At 52.1% G+C, this 23,153-nt stretch overlaps 1 protein-coding gene across 22 annotated transcripts in view; it reads right to left on the reverse strand.

The window, feature by feature from the left end:
* The window catches only part of TSPAN18 (tetraspanin 18), a 202,801-nt gene that overhangs the window by 31,078 nt on the left and 148,570 nt on the right, over positions 1-23,153 (reverse strand). For 8 of the 22 annotated variants that reach the window (XM_074013860.1, XM_074013862.1, XM_074013861.1 and 5 more), the window contains one exon: positions 2,703-2,779. The exons of 8 other annotated variants lie outside the window; for them this stretch is intronic. In XM_074013860.1, coding sequence (XP_073869961.1) covers positions 2,703-2,722 — 20 coding nt within the window. In that variant the 5' untranslated portion in view covers positions 2,723-2,779. Of the gene's footprint in view, positions 1-1,882; positions 1,967-2,702; positions 2,780-23,153 lie in introns of all 22 variants that reach the window. 6 more of the 22 variants (XM_045371697.3, XM_074013870.1, XM_074013869.1 and 3 more) reach the window with 1 other exon arrangement.

A 23,153-nucleotide genomic window follows, 5' to 3' on the forward strand; every position in this document is an offset into this window, starting at 1 on the left:
AATGTCATTCTATTTTTCAGAGGAGGGAACTGAGGCTCGGAGAGGTGGAATCACTTGTCTAAGGTCACATAGCACAGAAGTGCCTGAGCCAGAATTTGAACCCACGTCTATCTTAATCTGGGCCACAACTCCTAATCATCATTCTCAATGAATGCTAATTCCCTTGCCCCATTCATCCATCCTCCTCCAAAGTGCAGACCTGTCTTCATACCACCTATGCCATTTTATCTCCCATTATTCTCCAGCAGGGACAGCTTCCTGGGCCATCACTCACTGCCAGGCTGAAGCCTAGAGACCAGGGCTCGCCTGCTCCATCCCCTATAGAGACCTTCTGAATGTGGGGACACACCTCCATAGCCAATTGGTCAGACTATAATGACATACACATGGGACCTCCAATCTCTGCCTGGCTCTTAGCTCCACCCATCCATGGATGACTTCTAGAAGTCAACTTCACTGCACAGTTTTCTAATTTACTTCTAAAGGGAGGGGAACCAATGGAGAATCTCTGGAGGGTGGGGTGAAAAGAAAATTGAGACTATGAGGTCCAAGAGCTTTGTTATTGCTCAAAAGAGAGGCACTTAGGAAGGAGATGGCGGGCCTGTCTGCTGTGGGACATGATGTCCTCTCTGGGGCCAGTGGTGGGAGGCCCATCGAAGTCTCCCCATTTCCCTGAGCTGAGGGGGCCCTGGAGGGAGAGTAGCAGTGTGGGTGGGGCCTATAGGGTCAGGTGGGACCTGGCCTATCGCTTTCTTGCCTCATGACTGTGGATGAACTACATAACCTCTCCAGGCCTTTGCTCTCATGCCTGCAAAATGGGGACAGGAATGCTGACTTCCTCTAGAAATTGTGCTAACTGAGCATGAAATTGTATCATAGAGGTACAGTCCCTCACGCAGCACTTGACACATGGTGGCTCCATCCCGGCTCTGGGCTCTGTTACTCCCTCCTGCCCTGCACAAGGTAGCTCCTCTCAGCTGCTGTTCTAGATACAGGCACATCAGTTTCAGCCTCAGGAGAGGGGAGGACTCTGGGGTGGAGGATTTTGAAGCAGGGAGACTGATTGTGTTCAGTGGTGCTCAAACTGGGTTCCCTGAGACTAGCAACATCCTAAAGTTATTTTCAATATTTCAAATAACATCTCAGACATCAACCTCTCACCATGGGCTGGCTCGAGGGGCAAGTGTCTTGGGTTTTGGAGCAATTAAACCACCCCCAGGTGATGACCTTGTTTCTTGGGTTGTTCAGAATCTCTAGACACCAGGTCTGTATGACTTTGCAGAACAAAAATGAACATTCTATTTGGTGCATAAAATTCTTTAAATCCTGGGGCTCAGAGGGATGAAATGCAAGAGTCAGCATCACAGGCAAGCTTGACTTAGTGGGAATTCCACTCCCCACGTGCACCTGGAAAGCACTGGAGAGCAGTTTAGGTGCTGTGATCCCCTGTCCTTCCATGTGGTATCTGCCTCAGGATCTGCTCTGTGGATCCTGTGGTCTGAAGGCTCATGTGCCTGTCACAGCAACCCTCATCTGGCCATGGGAAGGTCCTATGCTTACAAATGGGTGTCTAATACAACATGACCCTCAGATGCAGCCAACTGTTTCGTGTATAACAAAACGAGGCGTTTAAGGATGCTATGGTTTGAATGTGTGTCCCCTCTGAAAGTCATGTTGAAACTTAACACTCAATGTAATACGATGAAGAGGTGGGGCTTTTAAGAGGTGATCAGATTGCAAGGGCTCTGCCCTCATGACTGGATCAATCCACTCATGGATTAATGGGTTATCATGGGAGTGGGTTGGTTATCCCGAGAGTGGGTCTGTTATAAAAGCCACTTTGGCATGCTCAGCCCCCTCGCCATGTGATGCCCTGCACCACCTTGGAACTCTGCAGAGTCCCCCGGCAGCAAGATGAACTTCATCAGGTGCAGGTGCTTGACCTTGGACTTCCCAGCCTCCAGAACTGTAAGAAATAAATGCCTCGTCTTTATAAATTATCCAGTCTCCGGTATTCAGTTACAGCAATAGAAAACACACTAATACAAAGGGTTTCAAGGGAACTTCAGGTAAACTTCTGACACTACTGTTTGTGTAAGTGCTGCCTTAGATCCAGCTCTTGTGTAACTTACATCACCAGCATATCAATAAAAGAAGTTCTTAATCGTCAAAGGTTGGCAAGCACGATCTAGCCCAATACCCTTATTTTGGAAATGAGAAAACTGAGGCTGAGAGAGGGAAAAGGAGCTTGGCCAAGTTCCAAAACCAATTAATTAGTCATGGATATGAGCTTGGAAGCCCAGCCCCGTGCCCTGTGGATACACCACATACTCTATGTACTCCTTATTTATTTTGGGAGCATGCATCTGCCTTTATTAGAATGCATATTTCATAAAGGCAAGGACTTGTTTTGTTCACTGGCTTATTTCTAGTGTCTGGAGCAGTGCCTGGCACATAGTGGGTTCTCAATTACATATCTCGATGAATAAATGAATGAATGTACAGTGGAAAAAGAGCAAAAAGAGACAGTGGAGTCAGCAAATCAGAGAAATACACAAAGCCAAGTCCGAAAGAGAGGGACAGACCGAAGGAGACAGAAAGACAGACAGGCAGATCAGAAAGGATCAGACTGGAGATGGAACAGTGTCAGGTGATGGGGCAGAGGTACGCTGAGAAAGGAGAGGCAATTGCCAATGTGTCACCTGGGCAGTTCTTCAGGCATCAGCAGGACAGAATCTCCCGTCAGCAAGGCTTGTGTATATTTCTTTTATCGGCCCAGCTTGTCCAATAAGAGAAAATATTCAATTACCACAGGAAGTCAATAAGGAGCAGCCCCATGAAAGAAGCTGCTTATGAAAACCCGCCCTCCAGATACACACACTTGGGGCAAGTGTCCTGCTAATCTGGGCCCATTAGAGCTCATGAAAAGCTCTCAGCACCTGGGGCCACTCCAGCGGGGGAGTGGCCTTCTGCCCAGATGGCAGCTCCTGGGTGCTTCTGCAGGTGCTGCCTTGGAAGGCACATCTTTAAGAGACTTGCAGATTCTAGCATGGGCTTCATGTATGCTGACACGGCTGCATGAGGCTGATGGCCTGGGAGGAGATGATGGGTGTGAGTAACCTGCATCCCTGGCTGCCACCCAGCCATCCACAACAGTACCTCAGCAGAGAGAGTGCCAGCAGGGCCTTGTTCATCAACTTCCTCCCCCAAAGCCCAGACTCCCAGGAGAGAGAGATTTGATGCTGGGAAGTGTTTCTTGGCTTTGCATAAGGATTTGCGAGAAGGTTCCTTCAGAGGGCCAGCTCCCAGCAGTGGAAATGAGGGTTCGATTTCAGAAGTCAAACAGGCCCATATGGAGACTCCTGTTCTATCACTCCTGCGGGGAATTCCACAGCCAGCTCCTGCTCAAACCTTGGGTTAGAGGACGGTCCCAGGAAGACCTGGGACCCGGGGAAGCCTGGGCTGTAGGGGTCTTCCTAGGGAAGGAAAGGGGAGACATCCATGCCTATTTAAAATCCCTCCCATTCAAGTACAAGCCTGCCTGGGGTCAGTGAAGGGGTGGTGGGTGAAAGATTCCTTCCCATTTACCCATCCCTCCCTTCCTCCCTCAACCCACACTCACCCACCTACCATCCACTCAGTAGACATACACTGAGTTGCTACTATGTGCCAGGGGCTGTGCCAGGGAGTGCAAGGTGCAAATAAGCATGGACACACAGGTGAGTGGTGGTGGTGGTAGCTTGGAGGAGACAAGGAGGCAGATAACAGCAGTGCTGGGGGGCCCACAGTGGGGAGGACTGACTCCACCGGCATAACTCTGGGCACAGGGGAGAGGAATCGTGGGGAAGGGGATGGCGAAGGTTAGTCTTGGGGGAATGCAGAAGTAGAGATGGGAAGATGGAAAGACAGGAGAAGGGGCCTCCCTCCTGAGACATGGCCACAGCCCCAGGAGCTGGCACCCCTATTGGCCTAAACATACATAAGTGACAGGCCCTTCAACTGCCTGTCCCATCTGTGTGCACCAGCTTCAGCACTCCGTGCACTTGGGGTACAGTGCTGACATGCGTGAGCTCATGAAATGCTCAGAACAACCCTATGAAGTAGGTATCACCCCATCATCCCCGCAGTACATGGGGAAACTGAGTCCAATGGGAAAAGAGAGATAATTGACTTGTCCAGCATCACACTGTTGGGAAGTGATAGGGCTGGAATCCATACTCAGGGGTCAGACTCAAAAGTGGCTTTTATAGAAAGTGCTTTCTCTTCCTGTGTGATCACAATGAATCCTCACAACAGCCCGCGAGGCAGGCTACCGCAGGTGCACTGGGGTCAGTGAAGGGGTGGTGGGTGAAAGATTCCTTCCCATGTACCCATCCCTCCCTTCGTCCCTCAACCCACCCACTCACCCATCTACCATCCACTGAGTAGACGTACATTGGCACGTACTATGTGCTAGGGGCAGTGCCAGGGAGCACAAGGTGCAAATAAGCATGGGCACACAGGTGAATGGTTTTTACAGAAGGAAACTGAGACTTGGAGATATCAGTGACAAGGCCGAGCATCCTCGGGAGATTTCAAGCTGTTTCCAGCTTTGTAGCTCAGGGCCTGTACCCCATGCCCAGCCCCAGGGCTCAGGGAAGCAAGGACGGGGTAATGGTTTCCTTCCGCTTCTCTTCTTCTCCTGCTCCATCCCAGTCCTGGTGCCCTGTATCACCATTCCTTACCTCATCTCCCTCTGGACATTGAGGCTGAGATGAGCAGCATGGGTGACAGAGGCCAACCCAGAGACAAGGAGGAGGTGCTGAACTCTGGGGGTATGTCTGGCAGTTGCCTGCCTCCTCCCCACCAGGGAGCTCCAGCCCCTTTGAATGCTGTCCCTTGGCCGGGAATGGGCTCGCCCCTTGTGGTGTCCCAACTTCCCTGAACTAACCTCTTTTCCCTTTTTTTCTTTGTCCTCTGTGAGCCCCTGTCGCATTGACTGGCTCATTTGTCCTGGAGGAGGACAGCCCAGTGACACCATGCTCACCCCATCACTGATGCTTCTGCAGAGGCTGGGTTGGTTTCTGCCTTGGCCAGCTCCCTGGAGACCCTGGGAAAGTCACCCCCCTCTCCAAGGTGCTAGGTTCTCCTCGGAAAACTGTGATGATGAATTTGGAAGCCAAAGGTGGTTGTAAGAATTCACAGTACCATGGGAGCTATTATGATCAACAGCATCAGATATTGGAAATAAGTGGATGCCCAGCCCACATTCACCAGTTATGAATGGAGCAGGGTGTGGGGGGAAAGCTATGGACACATGGCTTGGGTAGCATGGATACAAACATCTTTCCCCTAAACAGACCCAAATTCAAATGAATTGCCACAATTTTGTGATCACTGAGCCTAATAACTACTAGGATTGAGGGTTTACCATGTACCAGACTCCGCTATACCTTTCTCCTACCTGTCCTCTTATTTAATCCTTACCTAGGAGGTAGGTACTGCTATTAACCCATTTTACAGATGAGGAAACTGAATCTTGGGCAGGGTAATTAACTCACCTGAGCTTATTTACCTGGCTAGCAAAACATGGCTATGATTCAGCCCCAAGTCAGCTAGACCCCAAACCAGAGCTCCTGATACGACACCTATCTGTGGGGCGTGGCACCAGAGAGAGGAAGCGCCATGCCCCAGTCTCCAAAGTCTCCAGCCCAGTGCTGCTCTTCCCTGAACCAGGCAGCCAGGCACAGAGGCCCAGGAAGTTGGCTAGACTCCTTCCCTGAGCCAGCTGGAGGCCCTGGGGGATGGCCCAGGCTAGCCATCCCTTAACAGATGGGAGCCCCGAGGCCCAGAAAGGCGCAGAGATGGGACCGAGGTCACACAGTGCCTTGGGGCTTTCCTCGGCGGACCCCTGCCCGGGCCAGACAGCTTTATTAATCTCGCCCCTCCTGTTGCCCAGATGGCGGCTCAGCCCCATCTGCACGGAGCAGGGGCTCAGGAGGGGCTCTCTGATTAAGAAGAACAGCTCAGTTCATAAATCACTCCTTTTACTTTCACTCTCCCCAGCCCCCAGGCATGCTTTCTGGAGAGAAGGAAAGGAGGCAGCTGGACAAGAGAGACGGAGAAGCCCCCAGTGGAGGAAGCAAAGGAAGGTCTGGGCTGGTGCAGGGCTGAGAAAGGGCTTGCATGCACCCTGGCCAGGAGAGGGCGCTGTGGCCAAGGGCAGAGCCTCAGAGGACCCTATGTTCCCCTGCAACTGGGTTCCCACTAGTGGGGGATCTGCCTGTGCCAGCCACAAGCCTGAGCCAAACACCTCACCTCTGGAGCCTCGCCTCCACATCTGGGAGGTGGGGATGCTCAGAGCTAACTTCTAAGATCCTTTCCAGGAGGATGCAAGGGGATGATGAAGGTGAAAGCACTTGACAGGCTGCACATCCCGTTCCCTCCTTCCTGTGCTCCCGGAACCAAGAGTGCCAGCCCTGGGCTTGGTCCAAGGCATAGGGACCAAGGGCTGCCCTTCCTCAAGGACTCACTCAAGTCTAGTGAGACAATCACCGCAGTCCCTACTTGGAGAGAAGTGTTACTGGCTACATTAACCAAGTGTCCTGGCCTTGCCAGGCAAGATACAAAAACGAAACCCTGACTGCCAGGGCAAGACTGGGGTAGGGAGAGCCTAGAATCAGGGAGGCCATGTGGGGAGGACCAGGACAGGGTCAGCATTTACTGAGGCCTGATGATAACACAAGGCAATGTATTATGGGCGTTCACTTAAAATGATCTCACTTGATCCTCCAAAAAGCTCTACAAAGTAGACGATATTATCATCATTCCCCTTTAGGGATGAGGAAACTAAAGCTCCATGGGGCTAGAAAGGTCCCAGAGCTGGGAAGAGATGGAGCTGGGATTTGTAGCCAGGTTTTGCTGGACTGCAAACCCACATCTTTTCCTTGGTCAGGACGCCGGCCTGAGGCCTGGAAGACTAACAATGATTCTTGCCATCAGGTTCAAGGCTGATGGGGAGGACTTATTTGCTCACTGGCTGTGCCTGCTGGGCCTCATCCCAAGACAGACGGTCTCATAAACAAGCAATTGGCCTGAGATCCTGGCGTGCCTGGTGCTGGCACCAACATGGGGACATGGTCACAGCTGAGCGGGGGATAAAATCTAATTAGGCTCCTGAGGGGTGGGTGCCTTGAGGTTTAACCAGGAGCACAGCCTGCTGTGGATGCAATCGGATCCTAAATGACAGGCTCCGCTGCCCCCCCAGCTCATGGAGCTGTGAATGTCAAGGCAGCACAGAGCATCTGCAGGCTCTGAGAAGGACCCTTCTCTAGTCCGTGAGTTGAGTCAGGCTGGGCACCCTGTCCCTGCCACCAGCCCTTTCTTCTGTCCCATGTAGAATTCCCACAGGGCCATCAGAGAATCATCAAAGAAGGAAGCATCTTAGTGAGGGTTGTCTCCAACTCCTCATTTCACACTGCGGGAGCTGAGGCCCAGAGAGGGACAGGCTCTTGCCCAGAGTCACACAGCATGGCTAGAACGAGGACCTCCTGACATGAAGCCCGCTGCTCTTCCCAGCAATTGAGGCAGCCTCCCAGGACTTACACCTGCACGTAGGTAACTCCTGAATGCTTTATACACGTATGTCATCAGACCCTCCCAACTACACTGTGAGGTGAGCAGTCATGTTTTGCAGATGAGGAGACTGAGGCTCACTAGCCTGAAGTCACACAGTAAGCTGGAGGACCTGCTGGGACAAAATAAGGTTTTGGCTTATTATCTCCTGGCTCTTCTGCCCTGGCCGTCTTCCAGAGGACTCGGAGTCCCCAAACCCCAGGGTGACCCTCACACAATCCATGCCTGCCATCCCCCATAGGCTGGGGCTGGACTTAAGCCACAGAAGGTGCCAGTCCCAGAAACAGGTCGGGGGTCCCTCTGCCTGTCTTAGGCACTAGACATTGCACTGAGACCACCTGTTTGCAAAGGCCTCTGCGGACAAAGCTCTTCACCCTCTTTTAGGGACTGTTACTTTGCCACTTTCTCAGAAGGCAAGGCAACCTGGGAAACCCACACAGTTTGAACTTGGGGGGAGCACAGAAGCACGGAGGTCACTCTGGTTGTCAGGAAGAGTGTTTGGCCTGAGCGTCCACCTCCAACAGCCAAGTGTAGTTGAAGCAGGCCAAGCGAACAAGTCCGGGGGCCTGGGAGGGATGGTGTGGGTCAGAGTGAAGCCACCCCCTCTGCTCAGGATGCCCACCCACACCCTGTCCTTTGAGCCCAGCTGAGCCCTCCAGGAAAGGTGCCCGATCTGGGGAAAGGCAGGTGCCAGGAGGAGAGAAGCAGACATCCAGGTGTGGCAGGGAAACCCCAGTTCTGGGAGATGGTGTAAGCACCAGGGGAACGGAAGGAAGGCTGACTCAGCCTGCTGTGGGGAGAGCAGACAGCCCCACAGCCTCCCATAACCTTGGAGAAGGGGCTGTAGGCACAAGGGGGCAGATGGCCTGGCTGCTTCCATGGGGTTCAGAGAGCGTTCCCTCGGTGGCCTCCCTGGGTAGCCAAAGAACAAGCTTCCTCCAACCAACCATTATTCTTGTGGTAATTCACACCATAACACTCTTGATTCATTCGCTCCTGCCTACGTTTCTGCTTTTGTTCATTCCCCATTTAGTGAGATCCTTGGCCTTTGCAGGAGCCTTACTTGCCAGAAAGAATGGAAGGAGTGACCCCCAGACCTGAGGGATCAGCCAGCAGCAGCCTCTGAAGCTCCTCTGAAGATGGATAACTCTGCTCTGGCTGCTCCGAAGCGTCCCTGTGTCCTAGTCCCTCAGGAACCCCCCATACACACACATGGGCTTACGGCCACAGCAGTCTCCAATCCTCACCGCGTCCCCTGCCCAGCCTTGCATAAGCCAGAGCTTCTGGCAGCACCTGCTCTGGCTCCACCTGGACTGAGTCTTGTTTCTCATCCTCCAGGCTGCCTCCCTGAAGGTTTTCGGAAACTTCATGCTAACCAGAGCCTGGGTTTCCACAGCTCTTTCTGTATATCTGGCCTTGAACTAAAGGCATACAGGTCCTTACAAGAATCTAGAGGGTGTGTCCACTCTCCACTGACCTGTGATTGAACTGGGCTCAGAGACGGTGTGCAACCTACCTCACATCATTCAGCCAGGCCGCAAAAGCCATCTGGCCTGATTCCAAAAAGCCCAGCACCTAGCCCCTTAACAAGGATCTCGCACATCTACCCCCACCCTTCGGCAGTCTGATGAGGCCTCTGGACCCCACTTAAATATAATACATAAGATTAAAAAGGAAACCAATTATATTGAAATATAGCTATCAAAAACGTTATCTTGGGGGACAGGGTCCCTGTTGCCCAGGTTGGAATGCAGTGGCATGATCATGGCTCACTGCAGCCTCCAACTTCTGGGCTCAAGGAATCCTCCCACCTCAGCCTCTCAAGTAGCTGGAACTCCAGATGCATGCCACCATGCCCAGCTAATTTTTTCTCTTTTTGTAGAAATAGGGTCTCCCTATGACACCCAGGCTGGTCTCGAACTCCGGGGCTCGAGCAATTGCCTGCCTTGGCCTCCCAAAGTGCTGGGATTACAGGTGTGAGCCACTGTGCACAACCAAAATACTTCTTAAAAAGCAAATTTGGAATAGGATAATACAAGTGCTTTTTTTAATGAACATGCAAAACTCAAGATCTAGTGAGGATCTAATAACTATCATCATTTTAAGAAATTCCCAGCAATTTTTAGGTAATTTGAAAATATGCACTTAGATCTATTGATGACAAAGTCACAAGTACTGCTAACAGTACTGTGGTTTGTTGCTTGTGTTTAAAATGGAAGAAAATACTCATTTTCAGTGAAATGTTAAAGTGAAGATATGTTTCTCAAAGTTCACCAATCCCTTGAGTTCTACGGAATCCATAGACCCCAGAATGAGAACATCATTTGGCCTTGAAGGTAATGGCTCAGCCCATCTGTCTTAGCAGTCCAATCTGCCACTCAATGATTCCCATCCTTCCCCTAAATCATCCTTCTCCTCAGCCCCAGCTCTCAGCAGAGGGAAAAAAAGTTTGCAGCAGAAGCAAATGGGACCATGTGAGCAGGAAAGAGGGTGGGGATCAAAACCCTAAACTCCGTGGAAAGAGCATGTGGGGCAGGACCGTGGCCATCTTCCTGCCTGGGGCAGGCCCAGCCATTCTGGGTCACGGGGAGAACAGGGAGCCAGCTAGCATGGGAAAAGTCCCTGGGAGCTTGCTAACCCTCAGACCTCTGGGACTTGGCCCTAAGATTTGGGTTCTGCAGGCTCAATGAAGGCCCACAAGTCTCGCCTTTTCTCATATCCCTGGAAGGTCTACAAAGTTAGCTTCAGAGACCTCAAGATGAGAAGGACCCTGAGGTTTATCTAGGGTCCAAGGCTCCAAGTATGCTGAAAATTATGGCCCCCAAATCTGGGGTGACATACAAGTCATCAGCTAATGGCCCATCTGCCAGTCAAACCCACAAGGAATCCTTCCAGGTCATTCCTAGCAGCCAGAGCCCAGGTTCCCTGACATCAACCCATGTGGGCTTTGGCTCTTGGCCTCTGCCCCCTCCTCTTCTAGGCAGCCCAAACTGGATGGTTGATGCCACCGGCCTCCTGCTGGGGCCAGTCAGCATGTGTCTGGAATGGAGACTTTATTCTCTGGAAACCCTCCTGCCTCCAGAGAGAGCCTGGGACTGGGGTGTGAGGCAGCAGCGGTTTTTTCTGCTTACCCAGAGGTCTGTGGTGGGGAATGGAATGTAGGGAAAGAGGTGCTGTGAGCCTGGCTGGGTCCTGTGACTGGGTGGGACTCTGGGAGGTCCACCTCAGCCCTGAAATCACCTTCAAAGAGTGGGGTTTACATGGGGACCAGGAGGACCTTGCAGGACTAGCCTCATCCTCTTGGGCCCACTTCCTAAAGGGGGTGCCCCCAAGACCAAGGGTGGGAGAAACAGGCCATCTGTATTAATCCATTCTCACACTGCTAGAGAGAAATACCTGAGATGAGTAATTTATAAAGAGGTTTAACTGACTCTCAGTTCCGCATGGCTAGGGAGGCCTCAGGTAACTTATAATCATGGTGGAAGGCACCTCTTCACTGGGCGGCAGGAGAGAGAGGTGAGTGTGAGCGCAGGAAAAACTAACATTTATAAAACCATCAGATCCCGTGAGAATGCACTCACTACCATGAGAACAACATGGTGGAAACTGCTCCCATAATCCAATTACTTTCCTCCCTCAACATGTGGGGATTACAATTCAAGATGAGATTTGGGTGGAGACACAGCCAAACTATATCATCATCCTTGTGGTTTTCTGGTGCATCCGTCCCACCTGGGTCTCAAAGTTGCCTTGGAATTCAAATCCTGGACATGGAGCTGAGCTAGAAAGTAGCTTAGAGGTTACCCACATTCTACAGCTCAGGAGACTGTCCAGAGGGGAGGGGATTGGCCCAGAGGCTCATAGCAAAATCAGAGCTGAATGGTGGCTCCCAGCCTGGGTGCTCCTGGCCACACACTGGGCAACCTCCAAATGTAGCCCAAGCCAAGCCTAGCCCCAGGGACAGGTGACTCTGAACTCGCTGCTGTTGAACCTTCTCTACCAGATTATAAACGCTTTGGTGATCAGGTCTGTTTCTCCCACTTCCTCTGAGTCCCTTCAGAGAATACAGGGGGTACTAGATGGTGCCCCCCAATAAGGATTCAGTCATTCTAACAATACCATCAATGTAATAACTGCTCCTGCTTCATGTGTGCCAGGAACCATACTAAGCACTTTCCAACATCACCTGAAAGTGGGTGAACTATTCCTGAGTTACCCAGGGGTAAACTGAGGCTCAGAGAAGGTGTGTAAGCTTCCCATACCAGCTGGTGAGGGAAGAACAGGGGCTCAGATGCCAGAAGACACGTGGCTGCTAAGGGCCAGGGCACCTGCCGGCTGATGGGCACTCAGAGGGCAGAAGCAAGTGGTGAAGAGGAGGAGTTGCCAGCCCCGAGTCCTGGGTTTGAGTCAAGACCCTGAAAACTTGGGCAAAGCCTGCCCTCTCTGACTCTCAGTTTCTGCTGCTTTTCACAGTCAAGCCTCAGAGTGGGGCAGGAGCCCCCTCACCTCCTCCCCATTGGCCCTCCCTTCCCACATTGCATCCCCCCCAGGGCCTGGAGCTCCAAAAAAGACCCTTTGAAAGACAATAATCCATCCCAAAATATGCAGGGCTGTTGCTGGGACAACCTGGCCCACCACACTGCCCAGATTTAAATATTTAATGGCTTCACGGGTATTAAGGGGGCCTGGGAACTGGGAGGGAAAGGGCACAGTTCTGAGCCAGGGGTGAGGGACGGGGGAGCCCTGGATATTCCTGCCAGCACAGTCTCACTCCCACCCCTACCCCAGCAGAAAAGGGCGCAGGGAGCTTCCAGCTTTCCTTGGTGCGCTTAGTGTCAGACAGGATAAAGCAGGTGGCATTTGAAACCCAGGGAGTGGGTGAGACACAGAATTCCACACTGGGGCTATGGCAAGGGTCAGGAGAGGGGAAAGGGGGGTCCCAGGGGGAGTTTCCCTTTTGCAGGTGAACACAGGAAACTTACTTTTACCTCCTAAATGCCGACTGTGCAGTGGACACTGTGCTAAGTTCTTACATTATCTCCTTTGAACCCCACTATAGTCTATGAGACAGGCATATTATTATTCCCAGTTGACAGCTGAGAACACTGGGGTCAGAGAGATGAAGTGACTCACCCAAGGCTATACCACTGCTGAGGAGCGCCAAAGCCAGTGCTCTCTGAGTATAGCCAGCATGTATGAAGCACTTTCTATAGGCCAGGCACTGTTAAGGACATTGCATGTTCTAATTCACTTGGCTCTTGCAATGTCCCTATGAAGTAGGCATTGCCACCCCCATTTTACAGATGTGGAAATTGAGGCCCCGAGAGGGGAAGTAGGAGCCAAGATCATAGATTGGGGCATGGGGCAGGGGCCTGGATTCAAGCCTCTGCAGTCAATTCCAGAGCTGAGGCTCTTATTAGCCGAAATTTAGGAAGTCGGATAATAAAAAATAAAAATCAAATCTAAAATCCTTTTCCACTCTGGTACTTTGTCCAAGTCCTCCCCAGTTGGTTAGGACAGCAAGAGGAAATTCTTCCAACAACTTTATAAAGAAGATGAGTCAGCGGGAGTTCTGGCTCCGGCCTCTTGCTCTACACACAGAGACACGTGCAAACAAACCCACACAGACCCAGGCACACAGACCAGCTGTGGATGCAGACCAAACACTTACGTGCACATACTGATATGGCCACTGATCACTTTCTTGCGTGAACGAACCTAACTATAGTGTCATGAAAAAGACATCGAAAGTCATTTGGCCAATGTCTCTGTGAATATCAAAACTGTTTCTCGACAGCCAAACTGACCTTACTCTTAAAGATCTTTAGGAAGCAGGGCAGCTCCCACAACCTTATTCCCACGTCTCCTCCTTAAGTGGGAAGTCGTTCCTGGCATCTAACCAGATTCCTTCCTCCTTTACATGAATCACAAAACAGCTCCCTGCATCAATGTTCTGCTTCACAGCCCCCAGAGCCCTCCATGCTTATGTCCTTGCTTGATCCCCATAACCGTCCAGCAAAGACAGCACAGCAGAGACGATTCTATTTCACTGGGAGTGGGGCCCAGAGAAGTTAAGCAGCTTGCCTGAGATGACACAGCCATATTGGAGCCATGCTTGCTTGGGATGAACTAAGTGCTGTACATTTGATTTTACTGCTATTGATATCACAGCCCCTTCAACTATCCCAGGCTGCCATCAGTGTCCCATCAATTTCACTTTGTCTGCTCCTCTCTGCAATGAACTTTCTCAGCTCTCAGCCTGTGTTCAGTAAAGAGACTTTGCTGGTCTTGTGTCACGTCTCCTCCTGCCTGAATAATGCTCATGTGCAGTGTGAAGGAGAGGTCTCTCAGAACTCAAGGGCCTGAAGCTCCCAGAAGCTTCCAGATCCAGAGACAACAGGTGTCTTCCGGTCCCAGGGAGGGCAAGTTTCCTGAACTTCGAAGGCAGGCAGACAGTGGAGGCCTCCCTTCCTTCTCACAGCATCCTCCAGCTCCAAGGCAGGCTTCCCCCAACCCCCAGGGCCCAGGAACTGTCATCAGAGCAGAAATCAAGCCCAGCCCCGGGCCTCACTCCACAGGGCATCTGCCCCATTGATATTTGCTTGGTAATAAATACTGGAGACAGAGGGTCTTCTCAGGGCAACTGCAATTGATTCTAGTCACCTGGCCCGAATTAGGGGAGGCCACAACCCCTTCCCATAAGAGGAATGACTACAGGTACTCAGAGCTCAAATTATGGAGGGCGAACAACCGGAAGACAGAGAGACCGTGACAGAAGCGCCCTGCATGGCTGAGAAAAGACTGCAAGGAAATGAATCAAAGAGAGAACCTGAGGCTTGGGCCTGAGTAGATGGACAGGAGGGAGTCAGAGTCCTGTTCTCTTTCCTCCCCATAAAAAGCATCCCAGCTGCTCCTTGGAGTCATAAAGAAAGATGTACGCCAGGGGTTGGGGGAGGGAGAGGGCTGGGCTTGGAAGGAGACAGGCAGGGGGCTGAAACAAAGGAAAGCTGAGAAACGCCTCATCCCTCCACAGAGGACCGGTCACCAGCTCTACCAACCCGTCAGGCTCCCCAGGCCCGGCAGGACGCTGGCAATCCCACTAGGAAGCCCAGGGATGAGCAAGGAGTCACGCTTTCAGAGCGCCAGGACAATATTTCTACTTTTCTTTGGGGAAAAAAATAATAGTAACAATCATCATTATCTTCTCCAGGTCTTAGTTCCTCCATCTGTGGAATGGGGACAGAAATCCCCACCTGGCTCACCTCATGGGAGCTGGGCAGGATGGAAAGTAATAAATACCGGAGAAGGGCTTAGGGAAGGGACATAGATGTGATGGGGACAAGAAAGGATTTGCCGAACACTCGTCTAGAGCGGTGTTGGTAACTTTTTCCAAAAGGGGCCAGATAGTACCTATTTTAGGATTTGGGGCCATACTGTCTCCATCGCAGCTACCCAGATCTGCCTTGGGTTGAGAAAACAGCCATAGAGAGCACGGGGACAACTGGACGTGACTCTAGGACAACCCCACTTTAGTTACAAATTAACACTGGGCAGGATCTGGCCCACAGGTTATAGTTTGTGCATTCCTGACTTTAGGAATTATTGAGGGAGTGACTTTCGGCTAATGGAGAGGACTCTCTCTCAGTGAATGCATTTCCCTCTGTTGTGTGGGGACAGAGACTGGAGAGGGAACAGAACTGCCTATCCAGAGAGCCGGGTTCATACCCCATGTGGCTGTGCAGCTTCTGGCAAATCTCTGCACCTCTCTGAGCCTCAGCAGCCTCATCTGGAGTATAAGAATAAAGATGGCACCTACCTCCCAGGGTCGTCATTCATGATGGTCAAATGAGGCCCTCATGGGTCATGGGCAATGCCCTTAGCAATGAGAAACACTGGGCAAGTGGTGGCTGACTTAAACCTCCGCAGGGGGAGCTCTGGACGTGACTCCTGGGAGCTGGTAAGGTTTAGTCAAAGCCCGGAGTGGGGAACATGAGGAGCTGAGCAGCACAGGTGGGATCTTTCCAACAGAAGAGGCTAAAGGAACTGGAGGAAGTCGAGCTGGCCACCCACCGAGGCCTGGGACCTAATGCTGCTGCCCTGTTTGAACACAGCAAGTCCCTCTACCCCCACCCCTGTAGCACATGGGAACGGAGCTTGGCTGCACAAGGGTTGCCAGAGGACCAGGCAAGGAGGGCGCATGGAACAGTTGTGCTGAGATCTGTTTGGGCAGCTTCGGTCCGCCTGCCTGCTGTGGACCTTGGCCCCATCTCTGGGGCGATAATGGATGACAAATGACCCATCCAGAGCATATGACAAGCCAAGGGTATGCACTTTGATTAGCCTGCTGTGCCTGGGAAGGTCTCTTCCCTGCTTTGCTGAGGCCCAATAGCAATTACAAGGGGCAGGGAGGCTGGAGGCTGTGTGGGCAGACCTGGGGCAGAGAGGAAGCTGGGACCCTGACAGACGAGCCAGTCATCTCCTTTGCATCCCTGGGAAAGAGACGATATGGCAGTAATGGTGATGATGGCAATAAGAGTTAATACAGAATGCTTGCTAAGTGCCAGAAATGGTTGTAAACACCTTGCATCTATTAACTCATTTAATTTTCACAACAACCTACGAAGTAGGTACAATTATTATGCCTATTTTACAAATGAGGAAACCAAGGCACAGAGAGGTGAAGTCACTGGCCCAGAATCACTCAGTGATTAAGCTGGCATCCGAACCCAGGCAGTCTCTCCAGCATCCGGGCTCAGAGGTATCCAAGTCCCAAAGCTGGTAGGGACAAGCACGGAACTCTTCAGAATCAGAAACCCCACTAGAAAAAGCGTTGTAGTGGGAGTCGGGAGACCCAGGGTTTGACCCTTGCTCTGCCACTAACCAGCCTCTGATGTTGAACAAGTTACTTGCCTGCCCTGGGCTTCTCTGGGCACACATCATGCAGAGTGGCGAGTGGCCCAGGTGGAGTTGTCTCTGCCACTCACTACCTGTGTGGCCTTGGCTTTTCTGAGCCTCAGCACACCCTGTAATCCCACAGGTCATTGTGAATGTTGAATGAGACCACACCGCATAAAACATGGAAAAGAAGCAGGCGCTGTTGTGATTCATTTGGAAGTCACACCTTTCGCTATCTACCGTGGGACACCGTGCCCTGGTTTCACGGTTCCCAGTGCCAACGCTGCAGAAATATCTAGGCGCCACTGGCTCCATTTCTGGGAGGAAAGGATTCAGGTATTGTCCTTTTAGAAATGGAAATGGTGGTCTGAATATTTGATGAGCCAGCCTCATCATTTAAAAATGTACATACAGCCCAATCTGTGGCTTGCAGGGCTAAGAAATGTCAGTAAAATGGAAGGATCCAGGTTTTAATGAAACAGAACTCTTGGGAGCAGAGGGAAAACCTCACCCTGTAACAGTGCTAGATCTCAGGAGATGTAGTTCCTGCCTCATGGTGCCCAGTGCCTGAGCTTGGCAGGGGAGGTCGCAGGCACACTCACATTGCCCTGCTAAACAGACAGCAATGGTGCCTCAACCCAGGAAAGTGCCCCTCCGTGTCTGGAGTAGGGGTGCTGAAAGCAGGACTCTGACAGGGCTTCAAGCCAGGCTCAAATCAGGCAAACTGGTGCCTTTTCTGCAGTTCTTGAGGATATAAGAACAAAAGGTAGCACCCTTGGGTCTGGGGGTCTGGGTTTAAGTTCAGGCTTCACGGCCAGCCAGCTAGCTCCGTGTCTTGGCCACACCCCACTCTCTGGCCTTGAGTCCCATGTGCCAGCCTGTCCCTCTGTCTCTATCCGTCTCAGAGTCTTGTCTCTGTCTCTGCTCTCTCTTCCCTCTTGGAACACACACATGCATGCACGCACACGCTCTCTCTCGCTGTGTGTGTGTGTGTGTGTGTGTGTGTGTGTGTGTCTGACCATTTCCTGGTGAGGTGGAAGGCTACCTGCTAACATCAGCGGCAACGCATCCTCTTAAAGCACACCTCATCCGGGAGCCTGGGCATAAATCCCCTAGCCCTGCCCTGGGACTGTGACCCCCAGAGGGAGGTGGCTGCCTTTAATTTAGAGGCTCTGCATGTGTGAACCACCGTACAAAGCCCTGCTTGCCTGAGGTAGCCTCAGGACTGTAGAGACCCGCTGGGAGCAGGGGCCCCAGGGAGCCTCCTTGCTGGGAAAAGGAAGAACTGGTAGGTGTTTCATTTCCCCCCAGCTGCCCCTTAATTAAGGAAGAGGAAGTTCCAAGGGGCAGGGACAGGGTTTCCCGGGGACCACATGGATGCTGTGCTTCCAGGGAAATGGGAGGCAGCTTTAGAATGAGGCTGTCCAGGGTCTGATCTGACCCTACCCCTGGGTGCTGTGTGACCTTGGGCAAGTCACTTCACATCTGAGCCCTGGTTAGGTGACTCCAGGACCACCAGGGGCCCTAACCACTTGTACAGAGCTGGGTCCGGTCCAGAGAGAGCCTAAGAAGCTGGGCCACACTGTGAAAGTTGGGAAGATGATTCTGAATTTAGCCTGAAGTCATTATTTCACCAATGACCGCTTCCAAAGTATAATTCCAAACAGCAAATGTTATTAGAGAACAGATTCTATGGGAAACAGGTCCTTTATAGAAGCCATCATATCAGGCTTGCCAAGGTAAATGTTCTGAGAAGAGACAAACCTAAAGTAGAACCTGGATCATATTTCCTGGGTGCCTGCAACTGGAGACAATGAGGACAGGGTCCAGAATGGTTAGTCCTGGTCTGAATTCACCGACCACCTCCTCCTGTGTGCCCCCTTGGGCAGGCAGTGCCTCCCCTGCCAGTTGGAATGGATGAAGCAGGTGGAGCGTGTCTGAACAGTGCCTGGCATACAGCGGACACTTGCATTGCTGGGCTGCAGGTGGCGGAGATGTATTTTCCCATACAGTTCATTGAAGCCTTCCAACAACCTTTTGAGGGACCGATATCCACAGTTCACAAATAGGAAACTAGGATGAAGACCCTTTTTAGGTCATGTTTCACTTTGAAATAGGGATTTTGGAGTTCTTTGCTCAACTTCATGAGTGATGCCCAGAGAAATCCTTCCTTCTCATGACCTGTTCTGGTCATGATGTTACAGCTGCCCCTGGAGGGAACTGGTGTTCAGGGGTGGCGGCTGAGGTTCAGAGGGTGGCTGGGGTCTGGGAAGGACCCCCACCTTCAGCTGTGGAACTGGCTCACCAGGACAGGACCTGGCTGGGGACCTAGTTTCAGGAAAACAACCAATAACAAGAGGAGTTTGCACTTCCACAGATCTGCCAGTGCCAGACATGGTTATCCATTCCCGTAGCCCTGTGCGGTCATGCTATTACTGCCCCCATTTCTCAACAGTGAAGACTGAGGCTCAGAGAGGTTAAGTCACTTGCTCAAGGTCACACACTAGAAAGTGGCAGAGCTGAGATTTGAACACAGGCAGTCTGGCTGCAGAGTCCAGGCTTATAACAACTGCCCAACATTACTGTTCTCCCTGGTGGGACAGCAGGGGTCCCACGCCTGCTACAGGAGGACAGACAGCCAGCCCCTCCAGCCTGCAGGCCAGGTCCTTTGCCCAGCAGTCCTCTGGAGCCACAAGGTGTCATGCTGCCCACCCCTGCGGTCTGCCATCCTGCCCAGCGTTGAGCGGTGCTGCCCTGGTAGGTGGGCTCTCATGGAGGGATCAGTCACTTTCCCATCATACACAATGTCAGGGCTGGAGGGGGCTCAGAGGTCCTCGAGTCCAACCACTTCATGCACAGATGATCGCTCTGAGGACCTGGCCCTGGCCACACAACATGTTCTGAAGGTCTTTGGCAATATTACATGGTGGCTTGGTCTTAAGATTCATCTCTCGGTGGCCTACTTCTCAGCTGAGCTGTGATCAGGTCGTGTGACTCAGCGGTGACTATCAGACCAGGCCTCTGTACCCAAGGGCTCACACTGGGTCAATATGCCCCATGTGCCAGGAGACCGTCTGTGTGCTTCACCCGCACTCTCATTTAATCCTCATAACATCACTATCATCCCCATTTTACAGATGAGGAGATGGAGTCCCAGGGAGGTGACACCCCTTCACTAGGGTTATGCAGCTTAGCAGAGGCTAGCAGAACATGAGGGTCTCTCTATCCACAAGCACAGAACTGGCACAGCTTCCAGCCCTGCGTATGGGACCTGGCACCAAGGCTGCCTGGCTGTCCCACTCTCCAGCATTCCTGCCGTACATCTTGGAGTTCATTGGCAGGGCTATGGCTTGGAAAACCTCACTCAGTGGCCATCCTGGTGCTGCTCTGGCACAGGCACTGTCATGAGTGCCTTTCGGGTTGGTCTTTGACTGTACAGCTTGTCCAAGATGTGGTCATGGAGGCCCAGGATGGACGATGGGCTAGGCTTCCAGAAAGGCAGGCTACTCCTTCCTCCACTGTCCAGCCTCCCCCAGCCTCACCCTTGGTGCGGTGAGGCTCAGCTGTCTGGGCTGAAACAGCTATTGCCCAGTTGGAGGAGAGACAGCCGGGAGAGAAGCCATATCTTGCCTACAGTAGAGGTCCCTGCATGGCAGCTGGCACTCATCCCTTGACCAAAGACAACTTGCCTTGAGTTTCCAGAGGACAATGGGACACCCTTCTTCCTCCCCTCTGCCATCTGGCCTCCAGACACTTACCCTGGGAGGCCACAGACATCCAGCTCTGGCTGAAGGAGTCCTCCACCCCCATGCTGTCATTTACTTACCCCTGCCATATCCTCACAACAGCTTACAAGACCCTCTGTGGCCTGGCCCTCCCTTGTTGGGCTTACCTCCGACCACCCTCCTCACCCCGCTCCAGCCAGCTCCAGCTGCTCTGGCCTCCTCCTCAGTGGCAAGCACATTCCTGCCTCAGGGCCTTGGCACCTGCTCATCCTACTGCCTGGGACTCTCTTCCCCCAGATAGTCCACATGGCTCATTTATTCGACTTATTCAGGTCTCTGCTCAAAGAGAGAGACCTTCCCTAAGCCCCTCTCACACAAAAGCCCATGCACTCCGTTACTGTCTGTCCCCTCATTGTGGACAGGATCTCCGGCAATGTTTTCTTTCTGTTATTCACCTTCTCTCCCTTTCTCTTGAATGTAAGAGGGCAGGGGCTTTGGTTGATGGCTGAGTCACAGCACCCAGTATACTGAGTGCTCAATGGATGTTTAGGGGAGGAAGAAGGAGAAAGGGAGGGAGGAAGGGAGGGATAATTTCCATGTGGGCTTCTTTCACGCATGTCTGATTTAACCCTTGCTAAAACTCTACTGGAAGGTGCAGGACCAGCTACAGCACTTCTGGGAAGCAACTATATCATTTGCGTGGCTCAGTAAAAACAAAGGGGGGTCCCTTGTTCAAAAGTTATTAAGAATTTCAAGATGGCAAGGGCAGAGCATTGAACCAAGTGTGGGGCCCTTTGATGTTTAGGGTTCTAGTGGATTGCACAGGTCACATAGCTGTGAAGCTGGCCCTGGGGAGGTGCTATTAGCATTTCCATTGGGCTGCTAAGGGATGGGAGGTATAGGGGTTGCCCAACATCACACAATGGGAAAGCTCTCTCCTCAGTTCCCACAATGGCAATGGAAGACAACATGTTACCACCACGTTTTTGGAAATCTGGAGACCCAGCCCAGACACAAGAGTGGGAGAGCACATCTGACTATGAATCTCCTGTTTTATTTCACATATTCATGTAATTTTTTTGCATTTTACTCCAAAATATACCACATATTTAAACAATATGATTTTTAAATATAAAAGTAAGGTGTTATCTTCCAAATCTTCAAGAATTAATGTTCTATCAGGATGCACAGGGTGAACCCTGAGACTCTGTGTACCTTCTGGTTCAGGGAGAAGTACCCCAGGGCCCCGTGGGTACCCACCACTCAGTTTAAAAAGCACCATCCTGTGCAACATTTCCTGGCACAGGCTCAATAGCCCATACTGCACAATAAATGTTAGTTTCACTTCCTTATTCTTTCTCTCCCTCCTGCTTCCAAAGGAAACCTCCCCCCGGGCCGGCCCCAGACCCAGAGAGCAGGGAGCCTTCCTCAGGCTGGGATGGAGACGCTGGATCTCATTATCTCTACAGCATCCAGAGGGGAGCCCAGCGTGGCTCGTTCCCTCCCGGGGCGGTGCCCCTCAGCCTGTTAGCGGGAAGAGAAGAGCGTTCTTATACTGCCCAGCCAGCCAGGTCCGCTGCTGCTCTAATTGGAACACGTAATGGTTTGTTAAGACAGTCTAATTTGGGGAGGCCTGGGAAGGAGTCCCCTGGGGTGTCTGGGGTGGAGCTGGGGGAAGGGGCCTTGGATGGTATTGCCAGTGGGGCCGGAAGCATGGCTGAAATGCTGTTTGGTTTTTGGTGTTTGCTTTGCCAGATGACGTCTTAATTCAGGATGGAAAGATGCAGTCTATTGTGCTTCTGTGTGCATGTGTGTGTGTGTGTACGTGCATGTGTGTGTTTGCATGTGCACACACAGGAGATATAGTGGTCAGTGGGTATGTGCAACTACATGCCTGTCCACAGTGCAGGGTATTGGGCCGGGAGCAGTGGGGAGAGGGAGAGAAGAGAGGCCAAGCTCTATTACACCTAAAGGTAGAAAGCTGTGGTCTCCTCTTAAGAATGCAAACAAAGACATCTATTTTCCCACGACTAGCTTACCCAGCCCCTATTCACACTAATTAGGAGGCCTGGGAATTTCTCCTAACTTTGTAATTACTGTTAACAGACTTCACAGGGGCTGTGGGCGAAATGGAACAACCCATCCTATTTTCATAGCCAACATGATGATGGCTCAGGTGGTCACCACAACCTGCGCTCTTTCTCTCCGTTCCCTCCCTTCCCCGCTTTCTGGGGCCCCAGATGCTTGGACGCCCGGGGAGATGATCTAACAGAGGGGCAGAGGTGGGGGGTCCTCATGGGCTGCTTTCACTGCTTTATTTAGTTGAGTGGGTCCTGGCTGAGGCTTCTGGAAAACGTTCTCTGTGTTGGGGATGGGAGAACAGGGGTGGGAGCCCAGGGAATGGACACTGGGATCTCTGCAGCCTGCACCTCTCCCCTTGAATGACCTTGGACAGACCATTCCAGGCCACTCTTCCTGGGCCACACACTGCCCCTGCCCAACCCCACCCAATATCCATTAGATGAACCACCTTTTAAAGGCAGCGCTGGAGAACTGGCAAGATCACAGCAGTGACTTCACAATGTCATCAGGCTCCCGCCCCAGCCTGCTGTACCCTGCAGACATCATAGGAAACCACAGTTAAGCCACTATGGGGACCCCCTGATGGTTTGGCAGCGGGATGGCGACTTTTGCCAGCTGACAGGCCCAGAGACTGCCAGAAGTGGCAGTGCACGGCCCTTCCCACAGGCTGCATTTGTGCACACAAAGACCCTCCCTCTGGGCCTCCTTTCCTCAGAGGCGGAGAAGTCCTTCCACCCTGGCATCCGCTGCAGGCTCTGCAGGGGCCTTGGGGAGGAGGCACCAATGCTCCTGGTGGGCTCTTCCCAGTCCCAGCTCCATGAAACCCTGTCTGTCTGG

This window comes from Macaca fascicularis, chromosome 14 (assembly GCF_037993035.2).
Source record: "Macaca fascicularis isolate 582-1 chromosome 14, T2T-MFA8v1.1".
Lineage (NCBI taxonomy): Eukaryota > Metazoa > Chordata > Mammalia > Primates > Cercopithecidae > Macaca > Macaca fascicularis.